Consider the following 22,500-nt stretch of genomic DNA (forward strand, 5'->3'; position numbering starts at 1 on the left):
TCATTCAGAACCACAGAGTCTAAACAGCCCTGAAAGCCGTTGGTGACCCGCGGACCCTTTCTTTCCGTCAAGCTATGGCCGTCCGGAGGCGACACCTGCGCTCCGAAATAAATGGACAGATCTGCTCCCAGAGGTCGGTATTTGGTCGAGGCCAGTCGCCGCTCCACGTACATGTCGTCTAGCGAAAGGCTGCTGTAGTTTCCTCGCAGCTCCAGGACAACGTGGTGCCAGTTCCCGTCGTTGACCGGACGGCCGGAGATCCCGATGCTCCTGGGACTGTTGCCGCAGTCCAACTGGAACCACAGCTTTCCCTCTTCGATCTGTCAATCAAATGCAGAAACAGTCTGTATTGAATGTGATGGATTAAAAATATCACATTGTGAAATAATGGCATGCAAAGCAAACATATAGCAATCCCCTAAACAACAGATTCTTAAACTTGTGTCATTCAAACTCAAATATTAACATAAAACATATAATTTATCGACAGATTTGCACGTTCATGGTACATTTATTGTACTTATTTATTACAGTTTTTAATTTTTATGATTTAATTAATTATTAGCTTTTCATCAACACACAACCCCCGGCATTTCCTACACACAGCCCAGTTTGGAAAACTCTGTCCTAAATGAATTACTCTTATGAGTCGGTTCCTTTAATGAAAAGTTCAAAGGCTTATTTGGATCAGTCTATAAAACTCTTCTGTATAATTTCAAGCATTAGCAGAGAGTTTAAATGTAAGAATATGTAAGCAAATTTAAATGTATGAATATGTAAGCAAAACATGATAGCTAAAATATACCAAAATGAATCAAATGAAATCAAACTGAGATTTTGTGAATCAGAATAGAATCAAATCAGGAAAATTGTATCAATAACCGAGCTTTAACTTTTTTTTTGTTTTTTTTTTACACAAAAGCTCCAAAACCATTTAAAAGATCCAACACTTTCTGCTAAACAGTCAAAACAATATGTATTATTATTACTGTCATCATGTCATCAATAATGTAAAACAAATACTGCAATACTGTATACTACTCCTCATAAGTTTGTGGTAAATAAATTGATACATCTAGAATAAATCAATTTATTTACCACAAACAAATAAATAAATCTAGTCTGGTAAATATTTATATATATATATTAGAAATTCTTTACTTTCTAAAAACCAAACAAACAAACAAACTAAAAAAACAGTGTTGAAGCTCGGTTATTGATACAATTTTCCTGATTTGATTCTTTCTAGCTAAAGAATAAAAATAAAATGTATCATGGTTTCCACAAAAATATTAATCAACACAACTGTTTTCAACATTGATAATAATTAAGGTTTCTTGAGCATCAAATCAGCATATTAGAATGATTTCTGAAGATCATGTGACACTGAAGACTGTAGTAATGATGCTGAAAATTCAGCTTTGATCACAGAAATAAATTACATAGTAAAATATATTCAAACAATTATTATAAATTAGAATAATGCTTCATATTGCTGCTGTTTTACTATATTTTGTATCAAGTAAATGCAGCCTTGGTGAGCAGCAAAGACTTCTCTTAAAAACATTTGAAACAATCTTAAAACTTTTGACTGGTAGTGTTCACAGCTAACCTCTCAAAATGTTTTTTTTTTTTAAGATTTCATAACGTCTTTTCACTTCCTTTCCATGTTAAAAAGTCATTAGAACAAAGTATATGAATGCTATAAGTGTGTTTTATGGTGTGTACCTTCAGCACGCTGCACGGATCTGTACGTGTGTACATAATGATTCCCTTGCTCTGCAGCGTTCTGATGCGGAGAGCTAACTTCATCTCTCCGCTCCTCTCTCCATCCGTTACTCTGTACTTGATATAACTGTTACCAGAGAAGCTCAGAGAGGTGTGTCCTGAACAACACACACACACACACACACACACACACACACACACACACACAAAACATCAGTCACTGGAAAGGAAACAGCTCATATTTTAAGAAGGTGCCACATTATATATCACACATAAAGAGCTTTCATACAGGGTTATATGTTACCTGCACACTCTCCCAGTTTGCCCGGTGGACACTGGCACGCATACGGCCCCCTGCTGTTGTCCGTTCCCACACACTGCATGTCACCAGGACATCTCATATCCGCACACACCTCCGACGCAGCAGAACAACTCCCGTCTGAGAGAAAGAGAGGGAGAAATTACTACCGCAAAACAAACCTGCTCTTGTTATAGTGGTGTACTGTGATAATACTGAACACAGATATTTTACCTAATTTAAATTATGTGTTTCTGTTCCTGCTGTTTATGAGTGCAAGGACGTGGCCCGTGTTCAAAAGTGTCATTTTGTAAGTGCATGTTTAATAGGCGGCTTAAGTAAAGGCCTTTCACACTACACTTAACCTTGCGTTAACGTCTTTTAAAGATGGGCTTTTAACCTTGTGTTCAGGAAAGTTTTACATATGCTTTTATATACAGTGAGAATCAGCACAGTGCTAGAGTTTTCATTAAATATTTATTCCAAAACATAGTTTTTTAAATTTTGTGATGGAAACGGTTTAATGGTTCACATAGTCAAACAGCACTTTTTTTTTTTTTTTTTTTTTTTTTTTGCTGCAAAACCTGTGTTTACACATTTACATGAATAAATCACAATTAATTACATTTCTAATTTAAAACTATACAAAATGTATGATCTTGCAACTAAAATTGCACATATGCAATAAATGGCCTTAGAATCATAAATTATGCCAAAATGTCTATTTCTATATATTATAGCTAGAAACAAAATGACTAATGACAAAAGGATTATTTTCAAGTAACAAAAATTAAAAAGCTTGACTGGTTATATGGATAGGTTATGGATATGGATAGATACAAAATGCACATTTATCAACAGTATAATAAAGGTATAAACTTTTTCTAAACACAAAAATTTGTGTAAATTTTATTTGTGTATTTATTCACAACTTAAGCAAAATTATTGAACGAGACTCAATATTATAAACTCATAAATAAGTAAACATAAATGTTCATCAAAATTCTAAAAATACCACGGGATAACTTAAAAGTATTTAAATAAATCAATTATTATTAATATATTAAAATACTCTAACTCCAACTTAAATTAAAATCGAAATAAAAAACACCCCTCAATAACATACTTGTTGAAACTTCAAGAATTACAAATTGAATTGTGGTTAATTAAATATCAGTACAGTTTCTATTAAAAAAGTCTATTAAAATAAACAAATAAATTCTAATATTAAAATTCTATTAATTAGATGTATAAATACATTCTGTTCTTTAATGGTTCACATAGTCAAACAGCACCATGTAATTGATTTAGAGACTAAAATTCTATTAGTAAAATTCTATTAGTTAAATATATAAATTAATAAACTATAATTACAGCAGAAATACCATGAATATAATAGCCTATATGCATGGATATTGTGTCCCTCTTTTGTCATTCATTTTGGATAAAAGCATCAAACTGTGCTGGAAAACGGGCTTTTAAATGAAAAATGTTGTTTAAAATGATCCTGGGTCGAGGATTTGTTCACTCACCGCTGCAAACGCATCGTGTGTTCCTGTGGAACTTGGGCGACACGAAGCTGGTTTTGGTGGAGCTGTATGTGAGCAGACTGTGTGAGTCCAGGATGATGGTTTGTTCACACTGGGCCTCCCTGCAGTCCAGACCCGAGCAGTTCTTATCCAGCACAGCTGAGACTCTCAGAACCTGGTCCAGCTGCCGGCGCGCCGAGCTCAGCTTCTGCGTCACCAGCGCCGCCTTGTAGAACCCGCCGCCATCCGCCGTCTCCACCGCAACCAGCAGATCCAGCTGCCCCGTGGACTCCACCGGCTGCACACTGAGCACGTGCAGATCGTCGGGCCGCGGTGTCGCCATCACGCTGGACAGGACACGTCTGACCGAGGGGAGGTGACGGGACACGAAGTCGTGAGGGGAGACGCGGTCGAAACGGATGGTCACGGCATCGTGGAGCATCTCGGCCGAGGCCTGCTCTACATGCATGCTCACCGGCACGTTCACAGTGAAGCGGCCGTCTGTTACTGTAGCGTTGAGGCTGTAGCGACCCGCATCCAACCCGCTCAGAGCGATGATGCGCCCGTCTCGAGGACTCACCTGCCAGAGAAAAAGATGGACACGTCAAAAAACACAATAAGATTTCACAGAAGTTTTGATTCAACCTGTGAACTCAAAATTAGAGTTTTTTTGATTTTTGATAATGTCTGATAGAATAAAATAAAATAAATTAACTAAACAAAGTAAAATGCAATTTATTTAAATATTTTAGTAACAATTCAACAAAACTAAATTTTATTTTAAATGTATACAATTTCACAAACACTACTATATATATATATATATATATCCACACCTATATAAGTGCTGTCAAACGATTACTCAAAAGTTTACATAATATTTACATAACATACTGTATGTATGTGTACTGTGTTTATTTATTATGTATAAATAAATACACACATATACAGTATATATTTTGAAAATATTTACATGTATATACATTTATATAATTATATTTTATAATATATATAAATGTATTTAACATATAAACAACTTATTTTTCTTAAATATATACATGCATGTGTTTGTATTTACATATACATCATAAATATACACAGAACACACTCATATAGTATATAAACAAAATCTTTTATTTTGGATGAGATTAATCGTGAACACACACACATATGTACTTATTTTTTCACACAACTGCAATAGCTGAAAACTGGCTTATGCATTGCTGCAGTATTTACCCCATTTTATGGATAATCATTTTTATGTCTCTGACGAAGTTGTACCAAATGGTAGTAGGTATAATGGATTGCACTTTATGGGTTCTTATTTCACTTTTACATTGTAGGCTGCTCTGATGTTATCTATTAAAAAAATAAATAAATAAATAAATAAATAAATAAATAAATAAGTAAAATATAATAATAATAATAATAATTAATTAATTAATAAATAAATAAATAAATAAATAAATAAGTAAAATATAATAATAATAATAATAATATATATATATTTGTATATAATTAATATATAATTTATACATTTGTAATTAATATTAATTATATAATTGTAAAATTAAAAAAATTGGTTTTGCATAATCCCCATCAATACCATCGCTTCATTTTCATAGTTTTTATTTTAGACAAAAACAAGTTATTAATTATATTTAATAAAAAAAAATCGACATTTATACATCATCTGAAAGCTGAATAAATAATCTTAAGCTTTCCACTGATGTATGGTTTGTTAGGATATGACAATATTTGGCTGATACAACTGTTTGAGAATCTGGAATCTGAGGGTGCAAAAAAATCAAAAAATTTAGAAAAACATCTTTGAAGTTGTCCAAATGATGTTCTTAGCATTGAACATTACTAATCAAAAAATAAGTTTTAATATATTTACAGTAGGAAATCTACAAAATATCTTTATGGAACATGATCTTTACCTAATATCCTAATGATTTTGGTAAAAAAAGAAAAATCATACGACATATTGTTGGCTATTGCTATAAATAGAACTGTGCAACTTATGAATGGTTTTGTGGTCCACAGTCACATTCGAATAATAAACGTATTAACTAATTCATAATAAAAACTCAATGAGATAATAATAACTGAATGGTAATTATTGTAGGGGATTAGTGGACTTCAATTTGGACTTAATCTAAAACATGAGAATGACTTTCAAAACTGTGATGCATGCATAACGGAAACACAAACCAATGGATCACACACTCATATACCTTGAACAGGCTGCTCTGCTGGTGTGTGTGTCCGTAGGTAAGAATATCAAAGGCATCCTGGTCTGTGGCGTGGATCTGACCGATTACACCTCCTGGAAACTCGTCCTCCATAGTTACGATGTGCACATGTAAAGGTGACGCCACTGGCTTGTGCACGCTCTCCTCTATCACACGCACCAACACGGTCGCCATCGACGACAGGGGCGGCCTGCCTGAATCACTGGCCTATGGGGTGAAACAGCGGACAGTGATTGGCTGAATCAAGCCTCAATCACAACCACAGAACTATTTATTTATATTTAATCTAAATTCTACATTTAAATAAAATGTATCAGTTTCCCCAAAAGCGTCTTGTCTTTTTTAAAACTGATAATCAGAAATGTTTCTTGAGCAGCAGATTTCTGAGTGATCATGTGACACTGAAGACTGCATTAATGATGCTGAAAATTAAACTTTTCGTCACAGGAATAAATTATATTTTACAAGATATTCAAATAGAAAAGAGTGATTTAAAATTGTAATAATATCTAACAATATTACTGTTTTTTTCTGTATTTTTCATTAAATAAATTCAGTCTTGGCGAGCATAGAAGACTTTCAAACATATAAAAAAATCTTATTTTTGGTAGTGTATAAATACAATATAATTATTATTTTTTTATTTTTATTTTTTTACCTGTACGTGAATGACATAATCGGTGCCCTCGGACCTACGAAACACCTTATTAGATGTCAGCAGCCCCTCTCTATCCAGTTTAAACCACGCCCCCTCATTTCCTGATAGGATGTGGAAATGAAAAGGCGGGCCGTTGTGGCTGGCGTCCTTATCGATGACGGACAGCTGTAGGACACTTGTTCCCAGAGGCTTGTTCTCCTGTTGATGAGTAAAGCTCACATTAAACTGCTGGAATTACTTGAACATGATTGGCTGATTCATCTGTCACTCATTGTATCGCACCTGTATAACAGCAGTGTGATTGGCTGGAGTGAAGGTGGGCGGGTTGTCGTTGACGTCAGAGATGTCGATGTTGACCTGAACGGTGGAGGACATCGCAGGCGTCCCGCTGTCAAGAGCTCTGACGGACAACGAGTAACCAGCCATCTACAGATACACACAGAGAGAGGTTTAAAACGTACAGAATAAGAGATGAAAAGAAAGTACAAAGTAAAGAGATGAACACACATCTATATATTCTCTTTCACTCTGACTGTGTCATAAATATTTCATGACAGGCTGACGGATGATCTGAAGCTCCATACATACAGACACACAACCTAGGTTTGTAACTCCTTGCTGTCAGTTTCTCTTCTTTTTGCTATTTTTCATCTGATTTTCTTCGCTGTTCATTTGAAAAGCCATACATTTGTGGCATTTTATTTAATTTTTAAACTCCACTTATAATGGTAAGGACTATTCAGAAGGGATTCATTTTCTAAATGAATCATTATTTTCTCTTTTGTTGAGTCTTAGTTACAATTAATGGACTTTATAGAGGATTTACGCTGATAGTTTAAAGAGTATGTCTACATCATTCATCAAAGTCTTATTTCACAAAAGCCTGGAAATGATTTGACCCCATTTAACCATCTATAATTGAACAGACTCAGTAAGATGAAGACGACAATGACTTCATTAAGTTAATTGACTTGGGAGTGAAAAGGAGAGTCTGCATGTAATCTAAAGAAACTTTAGTACCATCTAGTGGTTGCAGTTATATAACATCATGTACCACTGGCCAAACCAAGACAGATTTTTTTTTTTAAATATTTAAAATAAATAAGAGTATAAAAATAAAAATAAAAAAAAACTACACTTGGTTTCAGTAATTTTGTTTTTAAAGAAATTAATACTTTATTCAGCAAGGGCACGTTAAACTGATCAAGTGACAGTAAAGGCATTTATTATGTTACAAAAAATGTCAAATAAATGGCGTTTTATGTTCATTTTTTTAATTAAATATTTATCAAATAAGAAATAAAGACTGAAATGTTACTTAAATCAAAATGAACAGTATTTATAAATAAAATACAAAACTGTTATTTTAAACTGTATAAATATTTCATAACTATTTACTGTATTTTTTATTAAAAAATGCTAAAGGACTTGATTCAAAAACTAAAAAATCTTTTAAATTACAATCTTATAAATTCCAAACTTTTAGTTTACAAAAAAAAATTATATTATATGTTATAATTTTTTATATTCATATTACCATTTTTTTTAACGAACTCACTTAATCAGTTATCAAAGCATATGCTTTACTAAAGCAAACTCCAAAATCATAATAATTTTTATCTATTATGTAAGCGGTTTCACAGGTGTAATACTATTATTTTAATCTCATACACATGGAGAATCTTTCATATTAAATGAAACTATGACGCTGTGTCTGTTATTAAAGGCTTTACTGTGTGGATGTCTGCCGTGAAGGATTTGATTTCTTCTTCTCATCAGCTGTTCCCTGATCAGTGTCATTTAAAATAAAGACTCTGTGCGGGGATTTTGTCCTATTTGATGCCTTTATTTCTCTGTCACTCAGTTGTCATAGTAACGGTCGCCGTGGCGACATCCCACATTCCTCACCGTTTCTCGATCCAGCTGCTTGTTGACTTTGATCTGGCCCGTGATTGGCTCGATGAAGAACTGGTTCTCTCGGTCGCCGCTGACGATGGAATACAGGATGTCGCCGTTCGCTTGGCTGTCGACGTCTTCCGCGGTCACCTAGGTGATCGCGACAAATCACCAAATTATAATGTGGATCTCAAAGACACAAAAATAAGACGTACTGTATGTGAATTTCGTGAGTGGTTACCTTGACCACGGTGTCTCCTATGTTAGCGTCCTCGCTGATGGACACGCTGTAGGCGTCGCGGCTGAACATGGGGGCGTTGTCATTGACGTCTGTCAGGTTGATGTTCACCATGGTAACAGCACTAAGGGGCGGAGTCCCGCCATCAGTTGCTTCCACCGTAAGGAAATAATCCTTGCAGGACTCAAAGTCCAGCGGTCGAGAAACAGAGATGGCACCTGTATGCAGCACAAGATACAAATCTTGTTATAGAGGGAATCTATGGGATATATTTTATATATATATATATGTACATTCAAACATACAAAATAAATCTTTATTCCAAATTGTGTGTATATTACATGATATATTTATCATTTCATCACATTTCTGTATGGCGTAAATAATAATCTTATTTAATGCATCTCATCACCTGTGTTGATGTTGATGGTGAAATGGCCCTGTTGGTTTCCGGATCGGATGTTGTAGTAAATATCAGCATTGGTGCCAATGTCTTTACTCGCAGCGTAAACCTGTACCACTTCCGTACCCACTGTCACATCTTCAGGAAGCGTGGCCAGATAGTCCCTCCTCTCAAACACGGGCGGATTGTCATTAATGTCCAAAACTGTGATCGTAATGTTCGCAAGGGAAGAGAGGCGAACGGGAACGCCTTGATCTGACGCACGGACCGTTATAAGATATGAGGACTGAACCTCGCGGTCCAGCAGACGCTCCAAAACAACAATCCCAGATGATTTATCAATGGAGAAGACCCCATCAGCCGAATCAACAAGGGAATAGACCACTTTACGATTAACACCTGCAAAATAAAACACATGCAAAATCCACTCAGTTTTAACTGTATACAAGCAGTTCTAAGCTATTCTATTTACTTTCTCTTACGCTGTCACAGCTCAAACGCATCAAAATGACATGCTCGTACCCAGATCAGGGTCTATGGCTTGTATTCGGGTCAGCAGAGCTTTAGTGGCGGTGTTCTCGTAGACGCTCGCGGTGTAATGGGGCATGCTAAACATCGGCGGACTGTCATTCACGTCCAAGAGAACCACCGCAACCTCAGCCTCGCACCACAAACCGCCGCCGTCTGTCGCACGGGCAACCAGAGAGTACTGCGCGACCTTTTCACGGTCCAGCGCCGCGGCTATCTTCAGCTCGCCTACACAACGAGAAAAAAAAATACAAATAAAAGAGAGACTTATAAGCAAACAGCAGCATTATAAACAGGACATATCTTCAAACCGGATTCACAAACCTGTGTGTGGGTGTATGATGAAGTCTTCTGCTCCAGAACCGAACAGGGAAAACTGGATCTGTGCGTTTATACCTACGTCAGCGTCTGTAGCTTTGACCCAGAGGATTTGCTTATTTATGGCGACGTCTTCAGACACAGACACCGAGTACACGGCCTGCAGGCACAAACACACTCATTACAGAGCTCAGATCAGCTTCAGGCTTCAAATTCAGGTTGGCTTGTGCTGGAAAGAGTCAAGAGCTCTTCTTTGCTCATGTTTTCAGTGCCAAAAATGGAGAGCGAAATGAAAATGTTTTTTAAACACTGGGATCTGCAGGAGAAATTATCAGTTAACAAACTGTTTTTGACCTTTGAAGGCACATTTGAATACTGGATTTGAACATTTCTGGCCATCCCTGCTGAAAAAAAACAAAACAAAAAACAACAGACACCATCACAAAATTCGTAATGGTTTTACTGGTTATAATGGGAATTGTATTGGTTTTAATGAAACTGTAATGGACCCTGTGGGTCTTTATTGGTGACTGGTCACTTTCTATTGGTGGCTTGTTAAAACCAATAAATCCTAAACAAGTGCATGCAAATGTTTTTTTTTTTTTCTTCGAAGGCACATTCAAATGTTCAATTCAATAATTTCTGGCCATTATATATAAATTTGAACATCTGATTTGAACATTTTCCACCATCCTACAGTATATGCATGCAAAAATATTTGACCCATCAATTTGAGCAAATGTGCAATTCAATTCTTTATTTTTTTTTTGGCCATTGCATCATTAAATAAGATCATTTTTAGCCATCATATGCACATCTGAATTGAAAATTTTTTGGCCATTGCAAGCATCTTTGAAATAATCAAATCATTTTGGCCACTATAGGTATATATGAAAATCCTGATTCGTTTGTTTCTGGCCATCAAAGGTACATGCAAACATTTTTGTAACCATATTTAAACATTAAATTCAATCATTTTATAATGATATGCACATAATTTGACGTTTTTGACCATCGTAGCTGCATTTTAAATATTACACTGAATAATTTTAGGCCATTATAGACATGGAAGTACATCTGATTTTAACATTTTTGGGCATTGCAGGTGCATGCAAAACTTTCTGGTTATTGTGGGTACATTCAAACACTCATTTAAACTCCTGATTCAAGCATTTCTGGCCATTACAACAACATTCAAATGTTTGTTTCAATCACATTTGGGATCATTTTGAACACCTGGTTTGAACATTTCTGGCAATCACAGGTGCATCACAGCCACACTCCAACATTTCAATTCAATCATCTTTGTCCATCACAGGCATGTATAAACATCTGATTTAATCATTTCGGGTGCATTCAGACATTTTTGGCCATCGTGGGCACATCTGAACATCTGATTTGAACATGTTTGGACATTCAAATGCTTTTGGCCATCACAGGCAGTCAAACTCTCAATGTAATCATTTTTGGCAAGCACAGGCATGTCTGAAAGTTTGAATTGAATGTTTTGGCTGTAATAGCCTTGATTTGAAAGTTTTTTGGGCACAGTATTTGGTTTTGGAATCAACGTGTTGTAATGCAAACATTTTTGTCCATTTTAGTCCAAATGCAACTATAATCCAAAAACTTTATAGATTTCATTTATATTTAAATGTTTTTGGATTATAGTTTCATTTGAACTAAAATTGCCTTTTTTTTTTATTTATGTACATTTTTTTTTTTTTATTTTCCAAAAATGGATGGAACTTCTTTTTATTGCTAAAATATATTTTTTTTGATGATACCCAAATGCCCCCTGCTAAACAGACTGGCCTGGTTTTCAGCTTGACCTTATTTCAACAAGGTTATGTTTTATGCTCATAGATAATTTCCCCTGTACTTCTTGGCTGCAGTAAGTGGACTCACTGGTTCCAAAAATATTCCTGGCTTTGGCTTGTAATCATTCATGTTTACCATGTAGATTTGAAACTGTCAAAAAATGCACTAATTCGATTTTTAGCCAACTGAAAAAACAGCAGGAACCAGCTCTGACGACTTCTACATGTTTCCCTGAATGAACTTTAGTGTTTTAACTCACCGGGTCACAGACAGGGCTGTTGTCATTGGTGTCGATGACCATGACCTCTACGGTTGCCGTGGAAACGTGGAGGCCGTCTGTCGCCGTGACATTTATGAGGTACCGTTCTTGTTCCTCGCGGTCTAACGGTCGTTTAACGTACAGTTTCCACTCTCCCTGAACCAACCCGAGAGCAAACACCCCTCCTCTGTTACCACCTAGACACACACACACACACACACACACACACACACACACAGAAGAGATTATATCGGACAGTTACTCTCTCAATAGTCTGTGACAATTTAAGTAGCAATAAAAACCCCTACTGATTGTAACACAACACACGCTCACTTCCAGGATTATCTGCAGTTTTAATAACCTCCATTAGTCCTCTCAATGATGGCATACTCATTAGTATGAACTATAATAATCAGTTCTTTATATTCACATTTAAATTATCAACACTGCCATTAATCAGGTCCTCATAACAGCCTTCCTGATCTATCGCACGGTCGGCAGCCATACCTGGCTCATTAGGACAGGTCATCTTTTAAACCTCAAGCAGACAGAGGTGGAAAGAAAGACAAAATGAGAACGAGAGACTGAGTGAGAGTTCAATGGAAACGACTCTATAATCAAAGCAGCCGCGTTGACAAGCATCCAATTACTGTACACTCATAGTATCAACACACGCTGCCTTATTCATCTAATAAAGAGTGTAATTTAACTCAGCTGGGGGCTGATAACAGAACAGCTTCTATCAGAGATGCATCAACAAAGGCCTGGACGCCTTCCGACTCCATTTCTCTCATCCCACGCTCTTGCTCACTGGGTTGAGGGAGTGTGCAGCATGACTTTTACACACTGCATGCTTTTTCTGTGCTTCAAAAGCGATAGCTTGAAAACTTGCATTTCATTTTCCTGCACACTTTTTTTTTTATGCACACTCATGCACAGTGGCCTTAATGTATTCAGGCACATAAAAACTGACCCTACTTGTCTGAATGCCAATACATTATATAAAAAAAAACACATCATAGTACAGTAATCAAAGGTGTTGTTTATCCCAGTCAAAATCTCATGATAGGCTATTTGATCTTTTTCAGTGCCATAATGCAATATACGATGCTGTAAATGTTTGGGGTCAGTACATTTTTTTTTTTTTTAAGAAATTATTACTTTCTTTCACAAAGGATGTGGTGAATTGATGCCTATAAACACTTAAATGTTACAAAATATTTCTATTTCAAATAAACGCTGTTCTTTTGAACTCTCTATTAAAAAAAAGTATCACTGTTTCTAAACAAAATTAAGAAGCACAACTGTTTTCAACATAATAATAAATGTTTCTTGAGCAGCAAATCAGCATATTAGAATGATTTCTGAAGGATCATGTGAAATGATGCTGAAATTCAGCTTTGCCATCACAAATTAAATTATATTTTAAAATATATTCAAATAGAAAACGTTTTTTAACATGTAATAATATTCCATAGTATAACTGTTTTAAATGTATTTATGATTTAATAAATGCAGCCTCAGTAAGCATAAAAGCCTTCTTTTAAAACCCATAAAAATGCAATTTGGAATAGAATGCAATCAGAATTTTACTGAATTGACACATTAAAATACAAAAATATGGCAAGCATATAATAATACACATATATAGCTTACAGTTGGTCACACACTGAAAAAAAAAAAAAGAATGTTTATTATTTTAATTGTCATAGTTGGTACAGTACTTTATCTAGTCACACACAGACCTTATAGGTTTGAAAATCAACTATCTATACACATGCGTAAAACATCTCTCTCAAACAACATATTTTGTTCTTCTTGTCAACCAGTTAAACTCAACTGAGGTGTTTCCAGACATTTACAGTCAGTTCTGGTCGATTAGTGTTTCTGCAGTGACCTTTCACCTTTACGAGGCTGCAACACGAAGAGCTATTTAACGGCTGTTAAATCATAGCCGTTACGGCGGGGATATTCAGTGCTATTGAGATACACAGTGCGCTGGTCTAACATGGTTTAAGATATCCTTTATGAACCTTTAAACGACTTTCAGCAAAGAACCTCTTAATAAAACTTCAAATTATGCAATTAACCACCATAGAGTAACTGTTTACTGTTTAATTGCTCTGTGCTCTATTGAACACAGCAGTAAAATACCCTGAGAGGTGAATTTACCCACAAAGCTCTCGCTTCCTAAAGAGAATAAAGACATTTGGGTAACTCAAATCTGTTTGTATATTTGTCTCTTTCCTTCCCTAAGGTGTGTATTATGATACGGTGTGCAGTTCTCTGAGCCAGTTTGAGCCGCTGGGCTGTGAGAAGTGTATTAGAGTCTGTCTGACCTTTTGAGTTTGTCTTGAACTAGAGGATTTAAACGTTATGAAAGTGTGGACTGTAGGGAAGGAGACAGAGAGAGAAATGGAAAGAGACTATTCTCAGTAGAACACATCCCAACTATACAAGGGCTCGTGTCACAAAGTTCACTTTGATTTACATGCCATGGGCTACGATTTAATTAAAGGGATAATTCACTCATTTTTATGAAGTTGTTACGTTGTTTGACTTTCTTTCTGAAGGATGCATTCTTTTCAGTGCAATTACAAGCAATGAACTGAATATTTTAGACTTTAAATGTTATAAAAAAAATCACAAAAGTGGACCAAAAGTGCACTTATTTACACTAATATAAACAATAGAGAGACTTTTTATATTTATTCATTTTTATGTAGTTTCATTCTTTCGGCTTTAAAAGATACAAAAACATCATAAAAGTGGACAAAAACTGTGAAAAATGTATGTATATGTGTGTGTATGTATATATGTATATATATTAAATTAAATTAAATTTATGCATTTAGCAGACGCTTTTATCCAAAGCGACTTACAGTGCATTCAGGCTATCAATTTTTACCTATCTATATATAAAATATCAGGATAGATAGGTAATATTAAGAACTATTTATGATTATTTATTATATTTTATATGCATTTATACTTTAGTTATTTTAGTTTAGAAAAGTAAAATGTGTACCTTGAATGGAGTTTGAAAGTCATTTTTATCCAAATGCATAAATGTAAATGTAAAACAATATTTAGATACGGCAGAGAAAGACAATACTCCGAAAACAATCCTCGGTAGAATGTACACCAACAATAAGCAACCAAACAAGTTCCAGTGTCACAATATTTACTTTAGTTTCAATGCTGTGGGCTGTAATTTAGTTAAGAGTCAGAGGCTGTGTGCTTGTGTGTGTTGTGCGTGGTAAATCTTGTTAAAAATACTGCTCCTGCTGGTGACAGCACAGTCTAAATCATGATCACAGCATAAAGGTTGAGCTTAATCGAAATTCTGTTCAGGCCGAGAAGTGTTTCTCTCTCTCAGTGTGTGTGTGTGTGTGTGTGTGTGTGTGTGTGTGTGTGTGTGTGTGTGTGTGTGTGAAAAAGCATGAATTATAGAACAAGGCAGCTCCCTAATTCAATGTTATGAGTTTCTGAGCGCCTAATTTACAAGTGTGTACTGCTTAGGAGTATGTGCAAGGTGTGTATGTGTGTGCAATCTGTTCCTTGTCACCAAGCAAGGTGTTCAACACTGGCTGAATATAAAGGTATATTTAAAGCTGGCTGAGCAAGATGCTGATAAGAAGGAGGTTTATATTTGCCCTTTTCAAAGACGCTATCCACCTAAACTACTGCTTTCGGAAATGTCACTGTATTATGTTTCGTTCGTGAAGTGATGCGCTTCCACATCGCAAATCCCACCGGTGTTTTTTGCATGCAGTTGCATCACAGCTTTAATAAAATCCTTATAAAACGAGAGTGGTTTTTCTCTCCAGCAAAGAAGTCAGTCTACATCCTCCCGCAAAATCCAGCTAGTAGCCCTAGAGCGAATAATCCATTATCAGGAGAGGATGAATGAGGTGTAATTACTGTGGACTTCTGACATTCCATAATAGCGCTGTTCAACATTATGCTTACATGCAGAACAGGGCTTTAGAAAATCAGGCTATGTTTAGATTGAGAGCACACCGACATACACAGAGATACGGTACATGGCCAACAGTATGAGGACACTTAAACTATATGTGCTTGTTGAACATATTCAAAACAATGGGAATGAAAAGGCAGTTTGACTTCTCTCTGTCTTTCTTTATGGATGATTTTCTACTAAAATATGTGTCTAAAGAGACTGCATGGTTGTCACTCGCACATGTAAATTGTTGAAGCTGAAATAACCAAACCTGTCAATTTTATGCAAAAAATGATTAAAGCTTTTTTATATATATATAAAATGCATCATATAGAAGAACTTGATTTCAGAGAATGTATCTTTTTTTATGTGTATTTTGTCATACTCCATATAATGAAAGTCATGAGTGTGCAAAACAACATTGATCCCCATTGACTTTATTGTATGGGCATAAAGCACTGGGACATTTTTCAGAATATCATCTTCTGTGTTCCACAGAAAAACTAAGGTTTGGAACGACATGCAAGTGAGAAAATGATGACAGGAATTAAATTTTTATCTGTACTATCCCTTAAATTTCTCATTTAGTGTTGCTTCTCAATTTCTTATTTCAAAGGTTATTCAATATTTTAGCTGGAAAATTAAACAAAAGAAGATTATTAAGAACATGATTTTTTTTTTTTTCAGGGTGGAAGGTCATGCAGTATACATCGATTGTTTCAAAAGTTCTTACCTGTAATATGATAGGTGACTTGTCGGTTTCCAGGTGAGCTGTCGTTGTCCCGTGTGTTCAATACTGCCACCACTTCACCAGGTGCATCACTCTCACGAACACTTCCGGAGTAACGGGGCTGAAGAAACTGCGGTATGTTGTCATTGGAGTCGCTCACTGCTATCATTATAGTTGTTGAGGATGACTGGCTAGCAGGATCTCCAAGGTCAAATGCCCAGACTGTAAGACTATGGGCCGGGCTCTGCTCATGGTCCAGCCCTTTCAGTGTTGATATCCAACCAGAGCTGCTGTCAATTGTAAAGTAGGCTCCGTGTTCTTCAATGTCCTCACCGCCAGAGCCACCAAGCAACCCAGGTGGAGCAAGACTGTAAGTCACCTGACCATTAGCTGCCCAATCAGGATCCAAAGCTCGTACTTGCAGAATCCTAGTCCCAGGAGAAAGACCCTCAGTGACTGATGCCTCATAGTTATTGGACTCAAATGCTGGTTTGTTGTCATTGACATCTTGTACTTTGACCTCCACATCTACAGCCGAAACTGCATCCAAACGTCCCTGCTGCAACATTGCCATCACTTTGAAATGATAGGCCGGTGTCCACTCTCGGTCCAGTGCTTTGTCTAGTTTGATCATGCCGGTTTCTTTGTCAACTACAAACACTCCATCACTGTTACTCTCTGGAGTCTGTCCGATCACCGCCGAGAAGCTTACTGGGAAGGACGAGTGGCTAGTTGAGGTGTGTAGATGCACTGCTCCCAACAAGGAACCAATGGGCATGTCCTCTGGCACGGTAAAGGAGAACTGTGGCTGGCTGAAGGAAGGTATGTGGGCATTGGCAGACAAAACATGTATGTAGACTGATACAAGGGAATGCCTAACAGGTACTCCGCCATCAGAGGCTTTAACGAAAAAGGACAGTACAGACCCACGCAAAGGGGAGAAATTGCCTTTGGTGACAACCCAGCCACTGTCCGGGTCGATATCCAGAAGTTCAGTAACTTGCAGGCTGGCTTCACTGTACAGACTGTAGCTCACCTGTCCATTGGCACCTTGATCTAGATCCCAAGCTTGTACTTGCGTCACAAGGGTACCAGGTTCAACCTCGGACCGCACACTTGCATGGTACTCTGAGGCACCAAACTGTGGAGGGTTGTCGTTCTCGTCTAGTATGGTAACCCGGACACTGCAATATCCAGATCGGCCACCAGCATCCACAGCCGCAATGGACAGCACCATCTCACTTCGTTCTTCCCGGTCTAGGCGTTCAAGACTCGTAATTTGTCCATTGCCATCAATACTGAACAAGTCCCGAGCAGAATCTGAGAGCAGCACATACCTCACATCCCCAAACGGTCCAGGATCAGCATCTTGTGCCCTGATTGCAACGACCTTTGATCCCACTGGTGCGTTCTCCCGTATATCGGCCTCGTACATGCCCTGGGTGAACTGGGGGGCATGTAGATTAGCTCGCTCTACCCGAATGTGCACTTGTGCCGTACTGGTAAACACTCCATCAGAAACGCTTACATTTAGGGTGATGGTGGAAGACATGCGCTGCATGCGTCGCTGGCCACTCAGGGTAAGGACACCGGAGGCGGCATCAAGCTCAAACAGCATCCTTTCATTTCCAGACACCAGGCCATACTGCAAGCGTTCTGCGTCTGAACGGTCTGCATCAGAGGCCTGGATGCATGTAACAAAGTGGCCTTTTGGTGCCAACTCATTGATAGAGGCTTCATAGAGTAGTTGGTTAAACACTGGAGCATTGTCGTTTGTGTCTGTGACATCAACTGTGACCCACACTTCACTGCTCAGTGGGGGAAAGCCATTATCTGCTGCCTTGACAAGAAATACATAACGCTGGATGGTCTCATGGTCCAGGGAGCGAGCTGTCAGAATTAGACCACTGCTGCTGTCGATGTGGAAGTGGTCAGTGCTGTTGGAGCGGTCTGGAATGATTTGGTACCGGACAGCTGCATTTTTCTCAGAGTCGATGTCCGTTGCGAGAACTTGCAAAGCTGCAGTGCCAATCATGGCAGATTCAGAAATAACAGCTTTGTATGAGGGCTGTTCAAAGACTGGAGGGTTGTCGTTGACATCCAAAACAGTAACTTCAACATCCACTTCTGCACGAGCGCCTGTGAGGCAGTCCGTTGCTCTGACGATGAGTCGGTGGGAAGGGCTAGTCTCATAGTCGAGGGCAGCGATGACACTGATGACACCTGTGTCAAATCCAATGGAGAAGAGTGTTCCTGGGTCACCGTGTGTGATTGTGTAAAGGACACTCTGGCCTTCAGGACTGCTGGCGTTTATTCCCAGAATTGGAGTCCATATTGGTACGTCTTCGCTCACTTTCACTGAGTAGAATGGTCGGTCGAACACTGGCATTGCTCTGTTTACCACTGTGACGGGAAAGGTGACTGAAGAGGAAAGAGGTGGTGTTCCCATGTCACGGGCAAACACCAGAACCTGATATTCCACACTAGAGAGATCAGCCTCGAAAGCTCTCCGTAAGCGAAGCTCGCCGCTCAAACGGTCCATTTCAAAATGTCCCAGTTCATCCTGCAGAAAGTAGTTCACCTCTCCATTTTGTCCTTTGTCCCGGTCCACTGCTGTCACTCGAAATATCGCTGTCCCAGGCTCCGCTTCCACTTGCACAGCAGCATAGTATGGCAATCCAACAAAAATTGGAGAATTGTCATTGACATCGGAGACTTGAACTCGGACCAATGCTCTTGCAACACGGAGCCGATCTTCCTCACGGCCTGCTTGTACCAAAAGTCCATATTCCTCCTCCTCCTCCCTGTCTAAAGGGATTCCAACAGTTTCAATGGCACCAGACGTTGGCCTAATACGAAATTTCCCACCTGCATTTAACAAAGTATAACGCAGGGGTTCATTCAACTTGTTCCCTAGTGCTGTAACGACAGCAACTGTTGTTATGTTACCATTGTTCTCCTCAATGTTGGCATTGTAGATATTATGAGTAAAAGCCAGGCCACTGTCCAGAGCCTCATGAACCAGGACAGTAACCAGAGCGGTACTGGAGAAGCGTCCGTCTGAAACATGGATGTTAAATCGAAATCGTTCTTTGCTAAAAGTACTGTTTCTTACAGTCAACAGTCCGGTGCTTGGCTCAATGCTGAAATGTTCTATGCTCCCATCGGTCAATGAGTAAGTGAGCTCTGACTGGCCATTGCCATCAGGATCGGTAGCAAAAACTTGTAGGGCTTCCACACCTTCATAAGTTGGGAGCAAAAGGACAGCTTCATAGGACGTCTGAGAAAACTTTGGCGGGCAGTCGTTGACATCTTGCACCTCAATGGTAACTTCTGCAGGATGCTCAGCTGAGAGCTGTGGATGTCCACTGTCTCGGACGTTAACATGGAAGCGGAAAGTAGGTGTGGTTTCATGGTCAAGCTGACCAATTGTCCTTATAGAGCCAGTACCGGCATCTACTGCAAAGAAGCGCCTGGCAGATTCTTCCATTATCTGGTACACCAACAGGGCATTATGGTTGCGGTCAGCGTCACTTGCTCGTATGACTAGCGGTTGTCCATTGTCACTTTGCACAACACTGTTAAGCCCGGCACCTTCACTGATACTTCCTTGGTAACGCAGCTGTTGGAACACTGGTGCATTGTCATTTTGGTCGAGAACTGTAACAGTTATTGTAGCATTTGAGGCCTGTCCAGCCATGTTGCTTGCGGTGACTATTAGCATGTAGGAGGGAACAGTTTCAAAGTCTAGTGTTTTCTGCGTAGTGATCACTCCACTGTACTGGTTGATGCGGAATGTCCGATGACCATTGCCGTGGCGAATGTCATAGGTAAGGGTGGACAGACTTAGAGCATTCACTGTGATGACTGAAGTTCCAATGGCAACACCTTCTGATATTTCTGCCTGATATTCACTTTGGGGAAACTTGGGACCAGCATTATCGGACAAGGTGACTGCAATTCGGACGACAGCTGTTGAAGACAATGCTGGAGAACCATTATCTGTTGCTTTAACAGACAAGACGTAGTGACCGATGTTGGACAGGTCCAGCTCCCGAGCCAATGAGATGATGCCCAAAACAGGATCAATCCGGAAAGTGTTCCCTGTGTTTCCTAAATTGAAAAAGAAAAAATTTGTCTAAGAAAAGAAAAAAAGTCCTTACAGTTATACTCTATCAGCACACACATTATTGTATAAAAGGAAATACATGTCATAATGCATTAAATTGTATGCATGTTTGCAATTATTTATGTAAAGAAAATAGTGAAAAATTTGTACACGTATACTTTTTCCCAATTTTCCTGATCTGAGAATAGTAATATTAAATCATTTAAATTATGAAATAAAAAAATATGGTGTGACAAAAAATTTACCAAAAACGTTAAGAAATAATAATAATAAAAAAACTATAAATCCAAACTTTATTTTTTTTTAGATTCTTCAAAAATGTATTGTTTCCATGTATGCTGGCTTAATGGCCGGTTTTTCTGCATTGTACTGTATGTAACCATAAAAAAAAAAATATAAAAAAAAATAACATCATTGATAATGTCACATGTTAGCACAAATCCAAAATTTATTGTTTCCATGTATGCTGGCTGAATGGTATTATGAGAATCTTGTCCGCTTTGAATGGCCAAGGCCTGCCCAAGAGGCCATATGACTGACAGGTAAAGCAACCAATCACGTTTCGTTTTGTGACATGCCAATGTATAAGGGCATGGAAATGTTCCGTTGGTGTGACATCTGAGGCCGAGACTAGCTTAATGGCTGCTTTTTCTTCATTGTAAACTAAACTAAATTAAACTAAACTAAACTAAAAAAATAAAATAAATAATTGATAATGTCATATGCTAACACAAATCCAAAATCAATTTTTCCAAAGTAAAAGATCATGTGTCCAAATTTTGACAGGTAGTGTATGTGAGCTTGTGCATACCTGAGTCGATGCTGTAACTGATTTGTGCATTTTGGCCCTTGTCCTTATCGAGTGCAGTCACTGTGAGAACAGCTGATCCCAGTGCAGCTGATTCATACACCTGTCCATCATACATCACCATGGTGAAAATAGGGGTGTGGTCATTCACATCCTCTACACCAATCAGGACACGAGCAAGGCTACGTCTGTACGGGAACTCTTGATCCTTCACCTAATATAGAAGCAAAGAAAGAAGAAAAGAAGAGAGCAAGAAAGATGGAGACAAAAAAGAGTGGTAAAGGGAAACAAAAATGAATTCTCTATCAGCAATATCCAACACAAGGAAACAGCAACACACAAACACATACAGACAAAACAAACTCGCTCACTTCCAGAAGAAGTGGATAACATCTATCTCCGGATTATAATAACATACTTCATCTGTTTGCAGGCAGCAGGAATATCCATGTGCTTATTAGATATGACACTCACTGTCTCTCACCCTCGTCAGGGGACAGCGGAAACAAGGAGTGATACAGATCAGATCAATAATTAGATCACAGTGGAGAAACGACACAGGTGCAGACGACATTAAACTAGTGATGGCTGCCAAAGCACAAGTAGCAATCTCCTGTTCCTGTCATACCTGCACTCAAGCATGGAGAGTGTGAAAGAGAGACAGGGGGGAGGCAAACTTCCAACACTAATCAAACCATAACTCTGCTCTATCTATCTATCTATCTATCTATCTATCTATCTATCTATCTATCTATCTATCTATCTATCTATCTATCTGTCTGTCTGTCTGTCTGTCTGTCTGGTCTGTCTGTCGTCTGTCTGTCTGTCTGTCTGTTTGTCTGTCTGTCTGTCTGTCTGTCTGTCTGTCTGTCTATCTATCTATCTATCTATCTATCTATCTATCTATCTATCTATCTATCCAGTAAGAGACACAATGC

General features: G+C 38.0%; 1 protein-coding gene across 6 annotated transcripts in view; it reads right to left on the reverse strand.

Annotated features, from left to right (window-relative positions):
* The window catches only part of LOC109103656 (protocadherin Fat 3-like), a 298,734-nt gene that overhangs the window by 20,952 nt on the left and 255,282 nt on the right, over positions 1-22,500 (reverse strand). For all 6 annotated transcript variants that reach the window (XM_042740152.1, XM_042740154.1, XM_042740153.1 and 3 more), the window contains 15 exons: positions 21,566-21,776; positions 16,629-20,738; positions 11,932-12,128; positions 9,861-10,014; positions 9,531-9,764; positions 9,018-9,407; positions 8,609-8,823; positions 8,380-8,517; positions 6,754-6,897; positions 6,472-6,669; positions 5,796-6,020; positions 3,559-4,135; positions 2,033-2,167; positions 1,729-1,886; positions 1-320 (listed from right to left, as the gene is read on the reverse strand). The exon at positions 1-320 is cut by the window's left edge and continues 149 nt beyond it. In XM_042740152.1, the coding sequence (XP_042596086.1) occupies positions 1-320; positions 1,729-1,886; positions 2,033-2,167; positions 3,559-4,135; positions 5,796-6,020; positions 6,472-6,669; positions 6,754-6,897; positions 8,380-8,517; positions 8,609-8,823; positions 9,018-9,407; positions 9,531-9,764; positions 9,861-10,014; positions 11,932-12,128; positions 16,629-20,738; positions 21,566-21,776 (7,406 nt within the window). The remainder of the gene's footprint in view (positions 321-1,728; positions 1,887-2,032; positions 2,168-3,558; positions 4,136-5,795; positions 6,021-6,471; positions 6,670-6,753; positions 6,898-8,379; positions 8,518-8,608; positions 8,824-9,017; positions 9,408-9,530; positions 9,765-9,860; positions 10,015-11,931; positions 12,129-16,628; positions 20,739-21,565; positions 21,777-22,500) is intronic.

Source organism: Cyprinus carpio, chromosome B15 (assembly GCF_018340385.1).
Source record: "Cyprinus carpio isolate SPL01 chromosome B15, ASM1834038v1, whole genome shotgun sequence".
In the NCBI taxonomy this organism is placed as follows: domain Eukaryota; kingdom Metazoa; phylum Chordata; class Actinopteri; order Cypriniformes; family Cyprinidae; genus Cyprinus; species Cyprinus carpio.